Source organism: Eretmochelys imbricata, chromosome 14, assembly GCF_965152235.1.
Source record: "Eretmochelys imbricata isolate rEreImb1 chromosome 14, rEreImb1.hap1, whole genome shotgun sequence".
In the NCBI taxonomy this organism is placed as follows: domain Eukaryota; kingdom Metazoa; phylum Chordata; order Testudines; family Cheloniidae; genus Eretmochelys; species Eretmochelys imbricata.
In genome coordinates, this window is record NC_135585.1 from 39,281,033 (window position 1) to 39,296,855 (window position 15,823).

The window sequence follows — 15,823 nt, forward strand, 5'->3', positions numbered from 1 at the left end:
CCCACCCCTCGCCCAAGTGCCTGCACTGTTCTTCGCTCCTTTCTGCCCCCTCCTCCCTTAAGGGTGAGTGAGGAGGAGAGGGGCCTTCAGGGGAAGAGATGCAGCACAGGCAGGGCCACCTGAGAAGAGGCCGAGCGCTGGTGGGGCCATGGTCCATGGGTTCTGAGCACCCCCTATTTTTTCCCCATGGGTTGTTGAGCCCCGGAGCACCCTCGGAGCCAGTGCCTATGCCTACACTGACATTGCCCACGTTGATAATTCCAGATAAGACAGCCCCCTCGTTCCTTACATTTTACAAGAGCTGGGGGCCAGATACCCATCCTGTGCGTATATCAGCACAGGTGACTTCAATGGATCTGTGTTTATTTTCAACCAGCTGAGGATTTGGCCCCATGGATGAAATGGACCCTTGTGCAGAGAGCCCAACACAAGATACCACTGCTTCAGTGGAGGGTTGTGGTTTGGGCAAAATGTCATTGAGGAGCTAGGGAGAGAATGTCAGATACCTGCAGAAAACACTTAAGCTTGTTTATTGCAGCCCCCACCTACAACATAGGGATATGCAAGTTTGCCCAGGAATTAGAACTATATGGGCTGGTTACTGGGTGAGGGTGTGTGGGTGAATCACACCGGAACAGGCTGGAAGAGATGTACAAATACACCCTGGACAATCACGATGTGGTACTTGCTAGAAGAGGCTTGGAGATATGAGTAAAGATACGGTCTTCTATTGTTTGGATCCTCCTGTGTTCAGGACTTGTAAATGAACTAGATTGCATGAAAGGTCTCTGACTCCACCCCCAATTTCTCCTCCCAGCTGGAACGACCCACAAAGCCACAAATGTTTTAGCTAGCTGCTTGGGCTAAAAGAAATAACATGGAGCGGTGGGGATGAATTCCCCCATGGTGCACTCTCTTTTGTGTACCAATCCTAATAGCTTTGAATGCAGCCATCATTCAGAAGTAGAGCTGGTTGGACATTTTTCAAATCAAAATTCCCATCCACGCCCCACACCCGGCCATTCATTTTTATTTATGTATGTATTTTCTGGGGGGAAATGGCCACCATTATTCAAGTGTCTTATTTTTGTGATGCTGATGGGTAAAGGCCTTCTCCTTCCATGTCCAAGAGCTCATGGCCCCAGCCTTACCTTGAGCAACTCAAGCACTGGCTGTTGGATTTTCTCTTTCAAGTCTGTTATCAGTTGGTTGAGGAGTGAAATCTCTTTAGAGAGCTCGGTGAGGTTCTCATTCTGCTTCTTGGCGATTCCCTTCTCCATCTTCTCCAGCTGGCCCAGAAGGAGATGCTCCTGGTCATGCAGAAACTGGCGCAGACCCTCGAATTCAGAGATGAGCATCTGCCGCTCCAACTCTATAGTTTTCTTCAACAAAAATAAATGATCAGGTAGAGAGCAGGTCAGTAAACTCATTTGATGGATTGTACATCGCTGAATGCAATGGCAGCATGAGGTAGTGAATAGAGCTAGCCAGAATTTTTTGCTGAAACAGGTTTCCACTGATGAATACCAATTCAACCAAAACCCCCAAATTTCCGTAGATTCCGGTGCCAGAAGGGACTGCTGAGATAATCTAATGTGACCTCCTGAATAACACAGGATTTAGAACTCACCCCCCAAAAAGAGTTCCTTTTGAAGAAGAGCATATCTTAAATAAATAAGCTAGCCCTCCCACTTTTTACCTGCCTTAAGGGCAAGCGATGGGGGGAGGGGGCAGAGAGGAGCAAGCAGGGGGTGGGATTTCAAGAGGATGAGGTGGCACAAGGGCGGGGACTTGGGTGGAAGAGATGTCACAGGGCAGGGCCTCAGGGAGAAGAGGCGGTGTGGGGGTGGGGCCTCTGGGGGGAGAGGCGGCACAGAGGCAGGGCCTGGGGAAGAGGCAGAGTGAGGGGCAGGGCTATGGTTCAGGTGCCGGTGGCCTCCCCCCACCCACACTTCTAGGAAGCTTCCAGCGCTCCTGACCCTAAACCCGTTAAAGTCAATGGGAGTCTTTCCCTGCACTTCAGTGGGCTTTGGCTCAGGCTCTGTTCGCCATCTGTAAAATGGGGGTAGTAGACCAGCCCTGCCTCACAGGAGTGCTGTGAGGATGAAAACATTAAAGACTGTGAGGTGCTTAGATATTATGGTAATGGTGGGCTGATAAGAACCTTAGATTGCCAATTAACTTGTGAAGAAAATGGGTGAATTTCCACCTTATGCCCTCTCTGAACTATAAGCAAATTCACACAACCAGTTAGTTACACTCTCATTTAACCCAGTTCCAACCAACTAACTACATATTGACTATATCATTTATATATTGAGGGTGCATTTCAAGGCCCAAAGAGCTTACAAACTAAGCCATGGTCTCCACTACAGCGTTAGGTCACTGCAAGGTAGCTTACGTCGACCCAGCTCTGTCAGTGTCTACACTAAAATTTCGCTTCCGCCGACTTAACTCACCCATTACACCGACTTAATAACTCCTCCTCCACAAGAGGCATCGAGTCAATGTGGATGAAGTTAGGTTAACGCAGTGTCAGTGTAGACACTACGTTGCTTACATCAACTGTTACTGGCCTTCAGAAGCCGCTCCACAGTGACAGTACAATCAGTGTAAGCACTCCCGGTGAGGACGTGCACCACCGACACAAGGAGCAGAGTGTAAATACACCCAAGTGATGTAATTACTGCAGCGATTGTACGCTCACATAAGTTCGGACGACTTCATTTTGTAGTGTAGACGTGCCCTAAGAGGCAAAATGGAAGAGGCGGATCGATGAGACCATCAAGTGGGGAGGGAGCAACAGGGTGACAAATGTGGTAGTGATCGCAGCAAGGGTGTGCCTTTCCATACGCGTCCTAGAAGAGGGGAGTTTTGAGAAGGGATGTGTGGTGATGGCTTTACAGATGTTGGTGGGGCCTGTGGAGACAGTGCAAAGACTAGGGCCTGTGGCCACAGGTGCCACCTTCCTCCTATCCTTGGGGTTGCTGAATCCCCGCTCAGCCCCAGGCCCTGCCCACACTATACCCCTTCCCCAAACCCTACCCCAACCCTGCCTCTTCCTCCCCAGTTCCACCCCCTCCCCCGAGCGGGCCCCATCCCCACTCCTCCCCCTGGAGCACCCGTGGAGTCGGTGCCTATGCCTGTGGCTGCTGGTTGTGTGCACATGGTGGTTTAATCACCACACCACTGGGATTGAAATGCATTTGTGCACACACAGCCATCACACGGCATGGCTGTGCTTGTATTGGTGTAGTCTGGACAAAATATATGTGACTCAGCAGGGGATAAAGTGCTTAGATGCTAGCACGGTATGGAACAATGCGCTCTGGGATATCCAGTCACACAGAAAGCCAGGAAAAAGACCAGGCAAACTGGTTAGACAAGTGAGGTTAGGTGTCCCCGGCCACAGGGCACAAAAATGATTGCTGGGACAGTTATCTAACCATCCGCCAGCCTGGCCTTTGGCTAGGGGTGAAATGTCATCAGAATTATTAACCAGTGTTGCCAGCTCTCATGATTCTATCATGACTCTCACCGTTTTTAGTGTGCAATACTCTCCCTTTTACCTGAATGGCCTGGGGGGACACCAAAAACTTTCAGACAACTTGGAAGTGCTATTTTTGAGCTGCGTTCTAGCGTAAACTGGTAGGCAGTCATGGCCCAGGTTCAGCTGGGAATAACTTTACCTGACTGGCTGCTGTCATTCCCATTCCAGGCTATCAACCAATGAATGGCAGAATTCTGCCTTTCAGCCTCTCCCCTGCCAGCCCTGTGGCTGTCCCAGATTACTTCTAGTCTGCACGCTAACGCTAATGTCTACACTTAAGTCACTACAGTACTGTTTGACTGGCAGGGAGAAAGTACTCCTGGGGCAGGGACTTTTTATTGTGTGTTAGTACAGTGCCTAGCACAATGAGGTCTTGGTCCATGACCGGGGCTCCGAGGAACTGTAATAATAATAATAATCAAAAATTAATAATAGCAAGATAATAAACAGAAGGGGGAAGGGGAACAAACTTTAGCTTTGAAGGAATTACATGAAATGAGCACTAGATAGCAGCACTAGATAGCAGCAGAGGATAGGGAATGAAATGTATTGCTCTAATGCAATGTATGGTCAAAAACTTCCCCTGGGTTCTTTCTCTCCTTTCTCCTCGATTTGGGTTGCATGAATTTCCTGAGTTAAATCTGGATTTCCCCCCCCCCTTGTTTATTTTCTCTAAATCAAGCATTTATGTTCCGCTCCCTTGTGACATCCTCCGTTCCCCCTCAGTCTTGAATTATGCAGGCTGATATGATACTAAGCACGGGAAACTGTGTAAATCTGTGTAGAAGTTTGCATGGTACTCGAGGTCTCTGAGGATGATTAGGATATATGAGGCTCAGTGGGGCATGACCAGTGACAGAGGAATGGGAACATGGGGCTTGATCCAGCCCTGTGGCAATTTGCATAGCTCACATCCAAGTTACGCAGTTTCAACGCTCTGTATTTGCTCAGCACCAGAGGAGCGTCTCAAGTTATAAACAGCTCCCCTTTCCTTCTACTGAGACAACAGCTGGTGATCCAGCGGGAGGTCAGAGCCAGCAGTCAATAAATGTTGACTTAAATAGCATTTTGCACTGCTTGCTATGTAGTTGTGTTGCACTTTGACTAGACAAGAGCTACCTTACTTTTGCACTGGAAAATCTCTCTGTTGTTGCTGCTGACCTAATTCTCAAATGTGATCGATGATTTTGTGGGGTTTCCATTTTTAAGGGCCCAGTTTGAGGCACCACAAAATGTCCAGGATTTCAGAAAGTGCTAAGCTCACATCCCCTGAAAACTAAGCCCCTTTAACTCACACTAGAAATGAGGGGCACATTTTTGACTGGCTAATTAACCTTCGGAACAACTCCCACAGGCATGTGGTCAGTGCTTAATTTTGTAATGAAAGAGGTGCCAGGGCTCAAGCCATTTTCTTACATTCATAACTGATGCAGCAAGCCCAGAAGTGCTGGGGTTATGAACTGCCAAGGCTAGAAGTGCCGGGGCTCAGCACGGGCACAAATTAAGCACCAGAGGTGGTGGATTCTCCATCCCTGAAGTCTTTAAATAAAGGTTTGATGTCTTTCTAAAAGCCATGCTTTGGCTCGAACTGGGAAGATGGACTTGTTGCATAAATTACTGGGTGGGGGGTCTCTGGGTCTGTTATGCAGAAGCTCAGACTGGCCTCTAAAATCTAGGGCTCCATGACTCTGAGGTGTCTTAAATAGGGCAAGGGCACCAAAAAAGTGTGTGGTGGGGAGCATCAAAAATCACAAGCCCTTTATCAGATTTTAGGACAGTTTTAGTATTTCTACGACACCTATCTCCATAATAACCCAATGGGAATCAGGAGCTGCAGAAGCACCCTGTAGGTGGGGGGCCTACAGATGCCTGAATCATGGCCCCACCCCCGCCGCACGCCACCCTCTGAGGCTCCACCCCTGCACTGCCCCTTCTCCCTGAGCCCCCTCCTTCATGCCGCCAATTCTCCCAAGGCCCAGCCCTTACACTGCCCCTTCCCCCAAGATCCTGCCCCCTGCTCGCTCCTCTCTGCCCCCTCCCGCCGTCGCTCACCCTTACAGCCGGTAAAAAGTGTGGGGCCATGGCCGCCTGGTCCCACCTGTTCTGGCACCCCTGATGGGAATGTAGTGTTACACACTAAGAAGAATCAAGTTTACCACCGTGCAGACATAAATGTCAATGAGAGTTAGGCTCCTAACTCATTTATATCTTAAAAAGAAAAGGAGTACTTGTGGCACCTTAGAGACTAACAAATTTATTTGAGCATGAGCTTTCATGAGCTACAGCTCACTTCACCGATGAAGTGAGCTGTAGTTCACGAAAGCTTATGCTCAAATAAATTTGTTAGTCTCTAAGGTGCCACAAGTACTCCTTTTCTTTTTGCGAATACAGACTAACACGGCTGCTACTCTGAAACCTGTCATTTATATCTTGTTATTAATAGCAGGCACCCACCAGTAGCTCTTGGCTTTTCTTATCATCCTTTGATTTAAATTCCAGCAATTCTTGTCTCTCTTTTTTCAGGAAATCCAACCGGCTCTGAATTTGTTCCTAGGAACAACAGGAAACATTATATTTGATTATTATTATTTGTTTTTGTTGGGGTCTTATTTGTGTTGGTGTATTTTGTTCTCAGTGCACAGAGACAACACAAGAGAAAAAACTCAGCGTTACTCACACAAACACATTCATGCAAATGAAACGATCATGTTCTCACACAAAAAGAGGCAGACCTATGCATACATACAAACAGACAGACAGACAGACATACACAGAGAAGGAACAAAGTCATTTTTGTGCATGCACACACACACAAAGAGGCAAACACACAAACACAGAGAAGAAACTCATACGCACATACGCACTAATACATTCTCACACACACAGTATTGCTGCATTTATCAGCTGTAAATTCCATTTTAATTATCACCATTGAAGACATAAACAGAAAACTTAGCCCCGTCTCAGAAGAATCAGTGTCTGCAAAAGACCTTATTCATCCTTGGGAATTCTCCCTTGCCAAAAATAGATTGGGAGACTCTCTCTCATTTAACCCTTCGTTTTCTAACAAGGCAACTGAGTAAGTACAGTAAGTGTTTGCAGCATCAGGCTCCTTCAATCACATGGCTTAAATTCAATATAATTAAGGGAGACTAACTGGAGACAGCATTCTCCAACTTTCCCATAGTATGCACCACATCTTGACAGAGAGATTGTCTTCTAGACTTATGATCCTGCATCCCCCCTCCCCATCTGCATCAGATAACATCAGGGTAGCGGCCACAGCAACTGCTTATACAGAAAGGTAATATTAGGAAAGTATTTTGTGTATTTTTAAGATGTCTTTTAGTGCAGCTGGAGAAAATGGAGAGACCAGTAGTTTATGATTTGCCAGCTCCTCAAAGAAGAGTGCTCTGTGGAAAACCTCTGAACTAGGTGATTGCTGTGTACTTTTGTGGTGTAGACCAGTGACTCTCAACCTTCCAGACCACTGTACCCCTTTCAGGAGGCTGATTTGTCTTGCACAGCTCCTAAGTTTCACCTCACTTAAAAATGACTTGCTTACAAAATCAGACCTAAAATACAGAAGTGTCACGACCTCACTATTACTGAACAATTGCTGACTTTCTCATTTTTATCATATAATTATAAAATGAATCAACTGGAATATAAATATTTTACTGACATTTCAGTGTACAGTATATACAGCAGTATAAACAGGTCATTGTCTGTAGGAAATTTTAGTTTGCACTGACTTTGCTAGTGCTTTTTATGTAGCCTGTTGTAAAACTAGGCAAATAGCTAGATGTGTTGATGTACCCCTGGAAGACCTCTGCGTACCCCCAGGGGTTTGTATACTCCTGGTTGAGAACCACTGGTGTAGCTAGATAGATGCAGTGGGGGATGTAGATGATAGAGGGGGAGAGGGAGACTTGCTAAATACAAATATAGATAGACATACAGATCTGATGACAGACAGACAGACAGACAGACAGTACCTTGTACTCCTGGGCAGCCTCCTCTACGGGCACCACAGTGTGAGGCCGGTGCTCCCGGGATCTGTCACACACCACGCAGATCGACCTCTGATCATCCCTGCAGAAGAGTTTGAACGCTTCCCTGTGTTTCTCACAGAGTCCCTCCTCCAGAGCCCCTTTCGCCCCAGGTACTGCAAACTGGCTGATGATCTCGCACATGTTGGCTAGCTGCCTGTTGGGCCTGAAGTTCTTCTGCTGGAAGATCTCCCGGCACTGAGGGCAGGGGAAATCCATCTCCAGGCCTCTCCAGCTCTTGGTGATGCAGGTTCGGCAGAAGTTGTGGCCGCACTCTATGGACACGGGGTCTTTGAAGAACTCCAGGCAGACTGAACAAGTTGCCTCGTCTTGCAGGTTCCCGGGGAGGAAGACAGCAGCCATGGCTCTTTTCCCTGAGAGCAGGAACTGATTTCACTTTAATGAATACTTGGCATGGAATGGGATGTGGGTGTTCCCATTCTGAGACAGCTGCTGTCACAGGGTCATATCTGCAGTGTCAAATTTCTTAAACTGGTAATGAGTCACTCATCAGGGCTGCAGCCAGTGGAGGAGACTCTGATGGAAAACATAGGCAGAGAGATGCCCAACCCCTCCAAACTCCAGATCCGTGTTCTGGATCTGGGTTTGATCATTCTTAGCAATAGGAGGTTGGAAGAGGATGGGATGCCACTCCAGATCTGAATTCCAGAGCCAGATCTAGACCTGAATGTCATCGCTCCCTAGCGGGCCCAGCTCACAACTCTGGAGCTGAATTCTGGATCTGTGCTTCATAGCTCTTACAGGCCTCCATTCAGGATATCATTTGAGTGCCTGCTTAAGACCCATTGACTTCAGTGCTTATGTGCTTTGCTGGTTAAGGATGCTTTCTTGAACTGCAGCTATGACAAATGTAAGCAGGATCTGAATGAGCTCTCCCCTGTCATCTAGTAATGAGCTGCGGAGGAGGACTTCAGGAGCTGCTCTCCTTTGCATTGGCACACCCACCCTGCCTCAGTGCTCAGCAGACGGGATTGCTTTGCCCAAGCAGAGTGCCCCAGGGGTTGGTCCTAGGGCCAATTTTGTTCAACATCTTTATTAATGATTTGGATGATGGGATGGATTGCACCCTCAGCAAGTTCGCAGATGACACTAAGGTGGGTGGGGAGGTAGATATAGTGGAGGGTAGGGATAGGGTCCAGAGTGACCTAGACAAATTGGAGGATCGGGCCAAAAGAAATCTGATGAGGTTCAACAAGGACAAGTGCAGAGTCCTGTACTTAGGACGGAAGAATCCCATGCACCACTACAGGCTGGGGAGCGACTGGCTAAGCAGCAGTTCTGCAGAAAAGGACCTGGGGATTACAGTGGATGAGAAGCTGGATATGAGTCAGCAGTGTGCCCTTGTTGCCAAGAAGGCTAATGGCATATTGAGCGGCATTCGTAGGAGCATTGCCAGCAGATTGAGGGAAGTGATTATTCCCCTCCATTTGGCACTGGTGAGGCCACATCTGCAATATTGCATCCAGTTTTGGGGCCACCCCACTACAGAAAGGATGTGGACAAATTGGAGAAAGTCCAGTGGAGGGCAATGAAAATGATCAGGGGGTTGGGGCACATGATTTACGAGGAGAGGCTGAGGGGACTGTGGTTATTTAGTCTGCAGAAGAGAAGAGTGAGGGGGGATTTGATAGCAGCCTTCAACTATCTGAAGAGGGGTTCCAGTGGGGATGGAGCTAGGCTGTTCTCAGTGGTGGCAGATGACAGAAGAAGGAGCAATGGTCTCAAGTTGCAGTGGGGGAGGTCTAGGTTGGATATCAGGAAATACTATTTCACTAGGAGGGTGGTTAAGCACTGGAATGGGTTACCTAGGGAGGTGGTGGAATCTCCATCCTTAGAGGTTTTTAAGGCCCGGCTTGACAAAGCCGTGGCTGGGATGTTTAGTTGAGGATTGGTCCTGCTTTGAGCAGGGGGTTGGACTAGATGACCTCCTGAGGTCTCTTCCAACCCTAATCTTCTATGATTCTATGATTCTATTAAATGATCACTTCTGGCTGGGGTTGGATAACAAGTCATTTCGTTATTGGGGGAAGGGGCACTAAAGGGTGGTTATCGTTGTTGTGTGAATCAAGGGCAGTAGAACTGTGCTTGGTATACCCTGACTGAGGGACTCAACCTCAACTAAACTGAACACACTAGGCAGGGGACATAGGTGCTGAAGCCCAGTGCAATTGCAAGAGGGTGGGCATAGGTACTTGTACTGGGTGGTACTGGTGCTGACCAAGGATCTTAGGCATCATTTGATCTTTCCTCTTTCCGCTGTGTAGTAACAGAGCTGCTTAAGGCTCAACGGAAAGTCCTATAACACACCAACAGAGCTAAAATCACTGCTGTGGGACAGTGTGCATTACCATAATGGCTTCCCCCACTAACAGCTGAAGTCACTAAGAGCTCTATTAAGTGGTGGGATCACTGAAAGGGGGTCATGGCCCTCCCACTTTTTGCCATGGGCCTGCCTCCCCCTAAGTCCCCCACAGCCAGGCTGACAGCTGGAGCCTGGTTGGGCAGCATGGGGTACCATGCTGTGGACCGTCCACCTGCCTGGGGTGGAGGTGCCAAGAGCATCCCCTGGCCCATATACTTGCCCCCCATGCAGGGCAGGTGGAGGGTCCACCGTGGCTCCCCACAGCTACCTGGTCACATGGCTCTTAGCCTGGCCAGGCTGCAGCTCTGAGGCCCCATCCCCAATGGGGTCCCACAGGCTGGGGACATGGACCAGGGGCTGCTCTCAGCCCCCTCCACCTCAGGCAGGTGGAGGGTCTGCGGCTCCCAGCCTGCTCCAGCTTCTAGCTTGTCTGGGGGCAGGGGAAGGGCGGGGCCATGGTGGGAGCGGGGCCCCTGCTCCCTCCCCACTTTTGAGAAGGTTCCGCCACCAGTGGATTACAAGGCATCCCAGAGTGCTGAGCAGCTGGTGGAGCACGCAAGGTGCATTCTTTTCCCTTCCCCCCCAGCCGGGGTTGGGGGTGAGCTCTGCATATGCACCTCTGAATTCTGGGTCTGCACTGACCAAGGACAGCAACTGTGAGTAAGGTGCGGTGAAGGGAGGGGCACATTAAAGGAACTTTTAGTTGCTGGACTTAAGAACCTGAGGCAAAAGGACCCTGCCCAATATACTCTGGGGTGGGTGTCTTGTTCATGGATTTATGTTTATGAATCCTTCTTGTGGCCCTCCTTTTTATTAATAGTTCCTTTTCTACACTAGGACTGTGTGCTTGCGAGAGGGGAAGTATTGCCTCTCAGAGGCGCTCAGGGGTGGTGTGTAATTGTCCCAGATTACTGGGTGTGGGCTCAAGCCAGTTTTGTGTCGTATTGTTGACAAGGAACCCTAGATATTGAACCCAGCCCTTGTTGCTGCTGACTTCAACTGGCAGAAGGGTCACACAAGCAGTACAGAAATAAAAAACCCAGATCTGAATTCCATACTCAGATCAAGGCTTTTATTGTACCTTAGTGGATACAACCCAAAACTTCGGAGCCAAATTCTGCATCCAGAGTTGGGTGTGAACTCCATAAGTGGTAAATAATTCTGGCTCTGAGTTATGGAACAAAGATTTGATCTGAACTTCACAGCAGAAACAAATCTCTGGTTATGAATTCAGAAAGCTTAGATCTGCTGTGGATAGAAACAAAACATCAGATCAGGACACACCTGTACAGTGGGATATGAAATCCAGATCTGATTCCAAACTTTTTAAAAGTTTGAAGACAAATGGGAGAGAGATTCAGACTGGAGGTTGGACACAAAGCCAGATCCAAACCCAAGGTTCTTATCTGATATTTAGGTTGTACGTGCTGTCCAGACTTTTGTATAATTTTGGTCATAACAGCACCAGCATGGACTCAGGGCTAAATTCTCCTCTTGGATCCTCAGAGAGGATGAGGATATGTCTGTGCTGATGAGTCTATGGGTTATAGCTGGCTATTTTCAGTGTGTCCACAAGGTGCCAATCTTTCCTTAGTTTTGCAAGAACTGCTTGGCATGAATAATGATTTAAAAGGGTATCTGGCAAAAAAAAAAAAAAAAAAAAAATGACAGTATCTGGTGGCAAAAGAACAACAACCAAAAACCCACAAATAATATTATTTCCACTGAGCAACTTCTAAAGAGCTTCCAGAATGTGTTTTATTTTGGCACAGATGCCATGAGGCTTGAATAAACATTGTTTTTCATGAAAAAATCAAAATGTTGGTTGTTTATATTTCATAGTGTTCAAAAATGGATGTCATGTTTTTGAACATTTTTGTAACACTTTTATTTATCAAATACATTTTTGAAAAAAATTCATTCACTGAAAAGCATTTTAGAGGGGAGGGGAAAGGCCAGTTTTCCTGGGGAGGAAAAAAATTTGCTTGCAAAAATTGCAATGGGTTTTAGGCTGGAATGATCCAATTAATGTCAGTGATTTACTTCCCATGGGGTCCTGATAAACATCTTTCCTCTTGGTCTGTGAGAAAATCCATGTACCAGTATCTGCAGAGGTCTTGAATGTGTGTGTGAAGGACTGGGGAACGGAGTTAAAATAGTTTGTCTTTAACATGCTCTCCAAGAACGAAGGCAAGAAACTTCACCCTGCTAGTTGCTTTTACTCTGTATTCCTTGATGGATGGATGGATAATCGTCTCATCCCATATGTGCCATGCAAAGACAGATAGAAAAACAGACAGACTGACAGATAATTCATCTGTCCAGATGCATCATAGAGAGGAGGAGACATTATGGCATCTTCAAAAGTCTCAGGACACCTGTCTGGCATCAGAGCACCCCTCAGTGACACTGAGACTGTTTCCTCACACAGTGCCCTCTCCTCTGTTTCCCTTCCCATCTCTTCACAATCTCTCCCCCATCCCAGCCCCCCACTCCTTTGCTTGTTCTCCCCCATCCCCCACTCCTGCCCATCACCCATGCTGTCTTCCTCTTCCCCCAGCATTTTTCTCTCCACTCCCGCCCCTTTCTCCACTTCCCTCCTTCCCCCTTGTCTGGTCTGTCCCTTGGCAGAGATTCTCAGCTGGAAGGACAGAAAGGGATCCTCTGGGGCAGAGAGATCAAACACCCAGAACCCGCCTCCCTTTCCCTACCTGTCTCCCAGCTCCATCCCCATCCAGAGGGGGGTGCTGATGAGTTTAACCCTTCCCTTGTTGCTCATTCCAGAAGGGCCAACTCTAACATATATAAGAACATCCACACTGGCTCAGACCAAAGGTCCATCTAGCCCAGTATCCTGTCTTCCGACAGTGGCCGATGCCAGGTGCCCCAGAGGGAATGAACAGAACAGGTGATCATCAAGTGATCCAACCCCTGTCACCCATTCCCAGCTTCTGGCAAACAGAGGCTAGAGACATAGGCGCCAACTGTGTGGGTGCGCTGGGGCTGGAGCACCCACAGGGAAAAATTGGTGGGTGCTCTGCATCCACCGGCAGCTCCCCACCCCACCCCCCCACCCCAGCTCACCTCTGCCTCCACTCCGCCTCGTCCCCTGAGCGCGCTGCTGGGTCCTGCTTCTCCCCCTTCCTCCCAGCGCTTGCTCTGCGAAACAGCTGTTTCGCACGGCAAGCCTGGGAGGGAGGGGAGAGGAGGCAGGGCCGAGGTGGGAATCTGGGGAGGGATCTAATAGGGACAGGGAGGGGCGGGGTTGGGGTGGCGCAGGGGCGGTGCCGGGGGGGGGAGAGGGGCGCGAGCACTCACCAGCGCTGACAAAAGTTGGTGCCTGTGACTCGGGACATCATCTCTGCCCATCCTGACTAATAGCCATTGATTGGACCGATCCTCCAGGAACTTATCTAGATATTTTTTAGACCCTGTTATAGTCTTGGCCTTCACAACATCCTCTGGCAAGGAGTTCCACAGGTTGACTGGGCTTTGTGTGAAGAAATACTTCCTTTTGTTTGTTTTAAATCTGCTGCCTATTCATTTCATTGGGTGACCCCTAGTTCTTGTGTTACAAGCAGTAAATAACACTTCCTTATTTACTTTCTTCTCACCTGTCATGATTTTACAGAACTCTATCATATCCACCCTTAGTCGTCTCTTTTCCAAGCTGAAAAGTCCCAGTCTGATTAAAGATTTCTCTTTCTAAAATGAGGTGCCCTTGTCAATCACCTGGTACAGGGTAGAACACCCCTTTCTGAGCAGCCTGTTGTGAAAGGCCCCCCCCCCCAGGGAATCAGTCCTCCCTTAGGGGATGTTTCACTTATGTGGGAACCAGGGCTTAAATTCTTATAGAGTATTTCCCAGAGCCACTTATGCCACCCCCAACATGCTATAGAAATTCGAGGGGATTGAAAATATTTACCAGAGCTCTGCTCCAGACAGCTCCATCTGAATTTAAGGCCTGGTGGGAGCTGAAAATGCTATAATGGCATGAATGCAAAGCAGGGAAGCCCAGACATTGTCCCACTGAGGGAGTACATTGCACCTTCCCTAGTGCCCAAGACCTCAAATGATATCACCTTTCATAGGAGCGCAGGAATTGACAGACCAGGTTAGACCCATGATCCATCTCGTCAGTTATTCTCCTGCTTCTGACAATGACCAGTTGCTTTAGGACTGCCCAGTAGATGGAACAAACAAATCTTTATTAAGTAAGCAGTGATCAGTTACTTACAAGTGGGAAGCAGATTGGGAAATGGGATGGTACCACCACAGTCACCTCCAGGATGAGTCAATTCATGGCTTCCTTGATCCTTTGTAATGCCAACTATATATAACTTTTTCTACTCTCTCTCCTTATACATATGGATTAGCCTCCGAGTTTTCCATTAGCTCTCTTCCCCCATTTGTTTTGTGCTAGTTCAAACTGCTCTCTTCCGCCTTTGTGCCTCTTTCACTTTCATTTGCTCACAGACATGCTTACTTGCATTTTCTTGCACGTACACAATTTTACTTGTGCTAGGATGTCAGACTGTTAGACCACGGCAGTTAAGCCTGAACATGTCTTCGCTTCCACCCAGAACAAGGTGGAAGTAATGCCCTAAAGGGCAACTATGCCCACAGAAGTTTCTCCCTGAGGTCTCCCAGTTGTATGGCTTATACCCCAAAGAATCAGAATTTATATCCCATCAATTTTTTCTTGTCTGATGTAATTGTGGATGGTCTCATTTCCTATATAAATGTCTAATCCTTTTTATAAGCTTTTGACCTCAGTGACACTGTGGCACTGAGTTCCACAGGCGAGCTATAGATTATGTTTAAAATATTTTCTTATTGACTTTCCATTTTTAAACTGTTTTGCCTTCCAGTTTCATACAATACCACCTGTCATGTTTGGCACTTCTCCAATGGGGAATCCTGACGTGGTCTACAAACATTAATGGATTTAGCCTCCAGGTATGTTATCCCTGTTTTACAGAGGGTGAAAATGAATTACAGAACACTGAAGTGATTTCACATTTGAAGGATTTATTTAGCAGTTTAAATACACATGGCTGGCTTCCTTGAAAGATGATCATTATTATTATTATTATGTATATTGCAGTAGCACCTGAGATCCAGACCCTATTTTGCAGCACACTACACAGAAGCAAAGCAACAGATAGTCCTAAATCATGAGCACACAATCTAAATAGACAGTAAATTAAGCGGAATATTCTTGTTGATTTAAGCTCTCCAGCTCCAAAAATCTGTTTGCCTCCTGTCATAATACAGAGATCATGTTGTTATTATTGTTTATTTTTACTGTACTAGTGCCCAGAGGCCCCAGTCAGGGGCCCAGGTCCCATTGTGCTAGACGCTGTACACGCACATAACAGGCCCTGCCCTGAAGCACTTACCATCTAAGTTTAGGAAGGAGACACCACAAGTGGATACAACCAATAGATGGGGGGGAGTACAAGGCAACAGCGAGATGACTCTGATCAGTGTACTAAGCAGCCATTACAGCATCAGACCCGCCAAGTTTAGACCTCGATAAATAAGACCAGCTGGAGAAGAAATATAGACACATGGCCAGGTTCTACTGTCAGTTACATGAGTTCAGTCCCATTGACTTCAGTGGATCATGGATTCCTAAAGGCCCTATGACTTTGGAACTAAGAAAAATGATTATGAGTAAAATGGAAAGTTAGTGGGACTTAGGTGTTATATTCATGGCATACACACGGAGAAGAAGGATCAGAACATAAATACTCTTGCTGGAAGGTTGCAACGTAACACAAATTGATTTCTTAGAATTCTGAATGATAAGGCACAAAAGAACTCTGAAACAGA

The 15,823-nt window shown here is 47.4% G+C and overlaps 1 protein-coding gene across 3 annotated transcripts in view; it reads right to left on the reverse strand.

The window, feature by feature from the left end:
• The window catches only part of TRIM7 (tripartite motif containing 7), a 28,322-nt gene extending 13,905 nt beyond the window's left edge, over positions 1–14,417 (reverse strand). For all 3 annotated transcript variants that reach the window (XM_077834234.1, XM_077834236.1, XM_077834235.1), the window contains exons 1-4: positions 14,223–14,417; positions 7,549–7,976; positions 6,005–6,100; positions 1,152–1,382 (exon numbers count right to left, since the gene is read on the reverse strand). In XM_077834234.1, coding sequence (XP_077690360.1) covers positions 1,152–1,382; positions 6,005–6,100; positions 7,549–7,965 — 744 coding nt within the window. In that variant the 5' untranslated portion in view covers positions 7,966–7,976; positions 14,223–14,417. The remainder of the gene's footprint in view (positions 1–1,151; positions 1,383–6,004; positions 6,101–7,548; positions 7,977–14,222) is intronic.
• Positions 14,418–15,823: the final 1,406 nt, after the last annotated feature.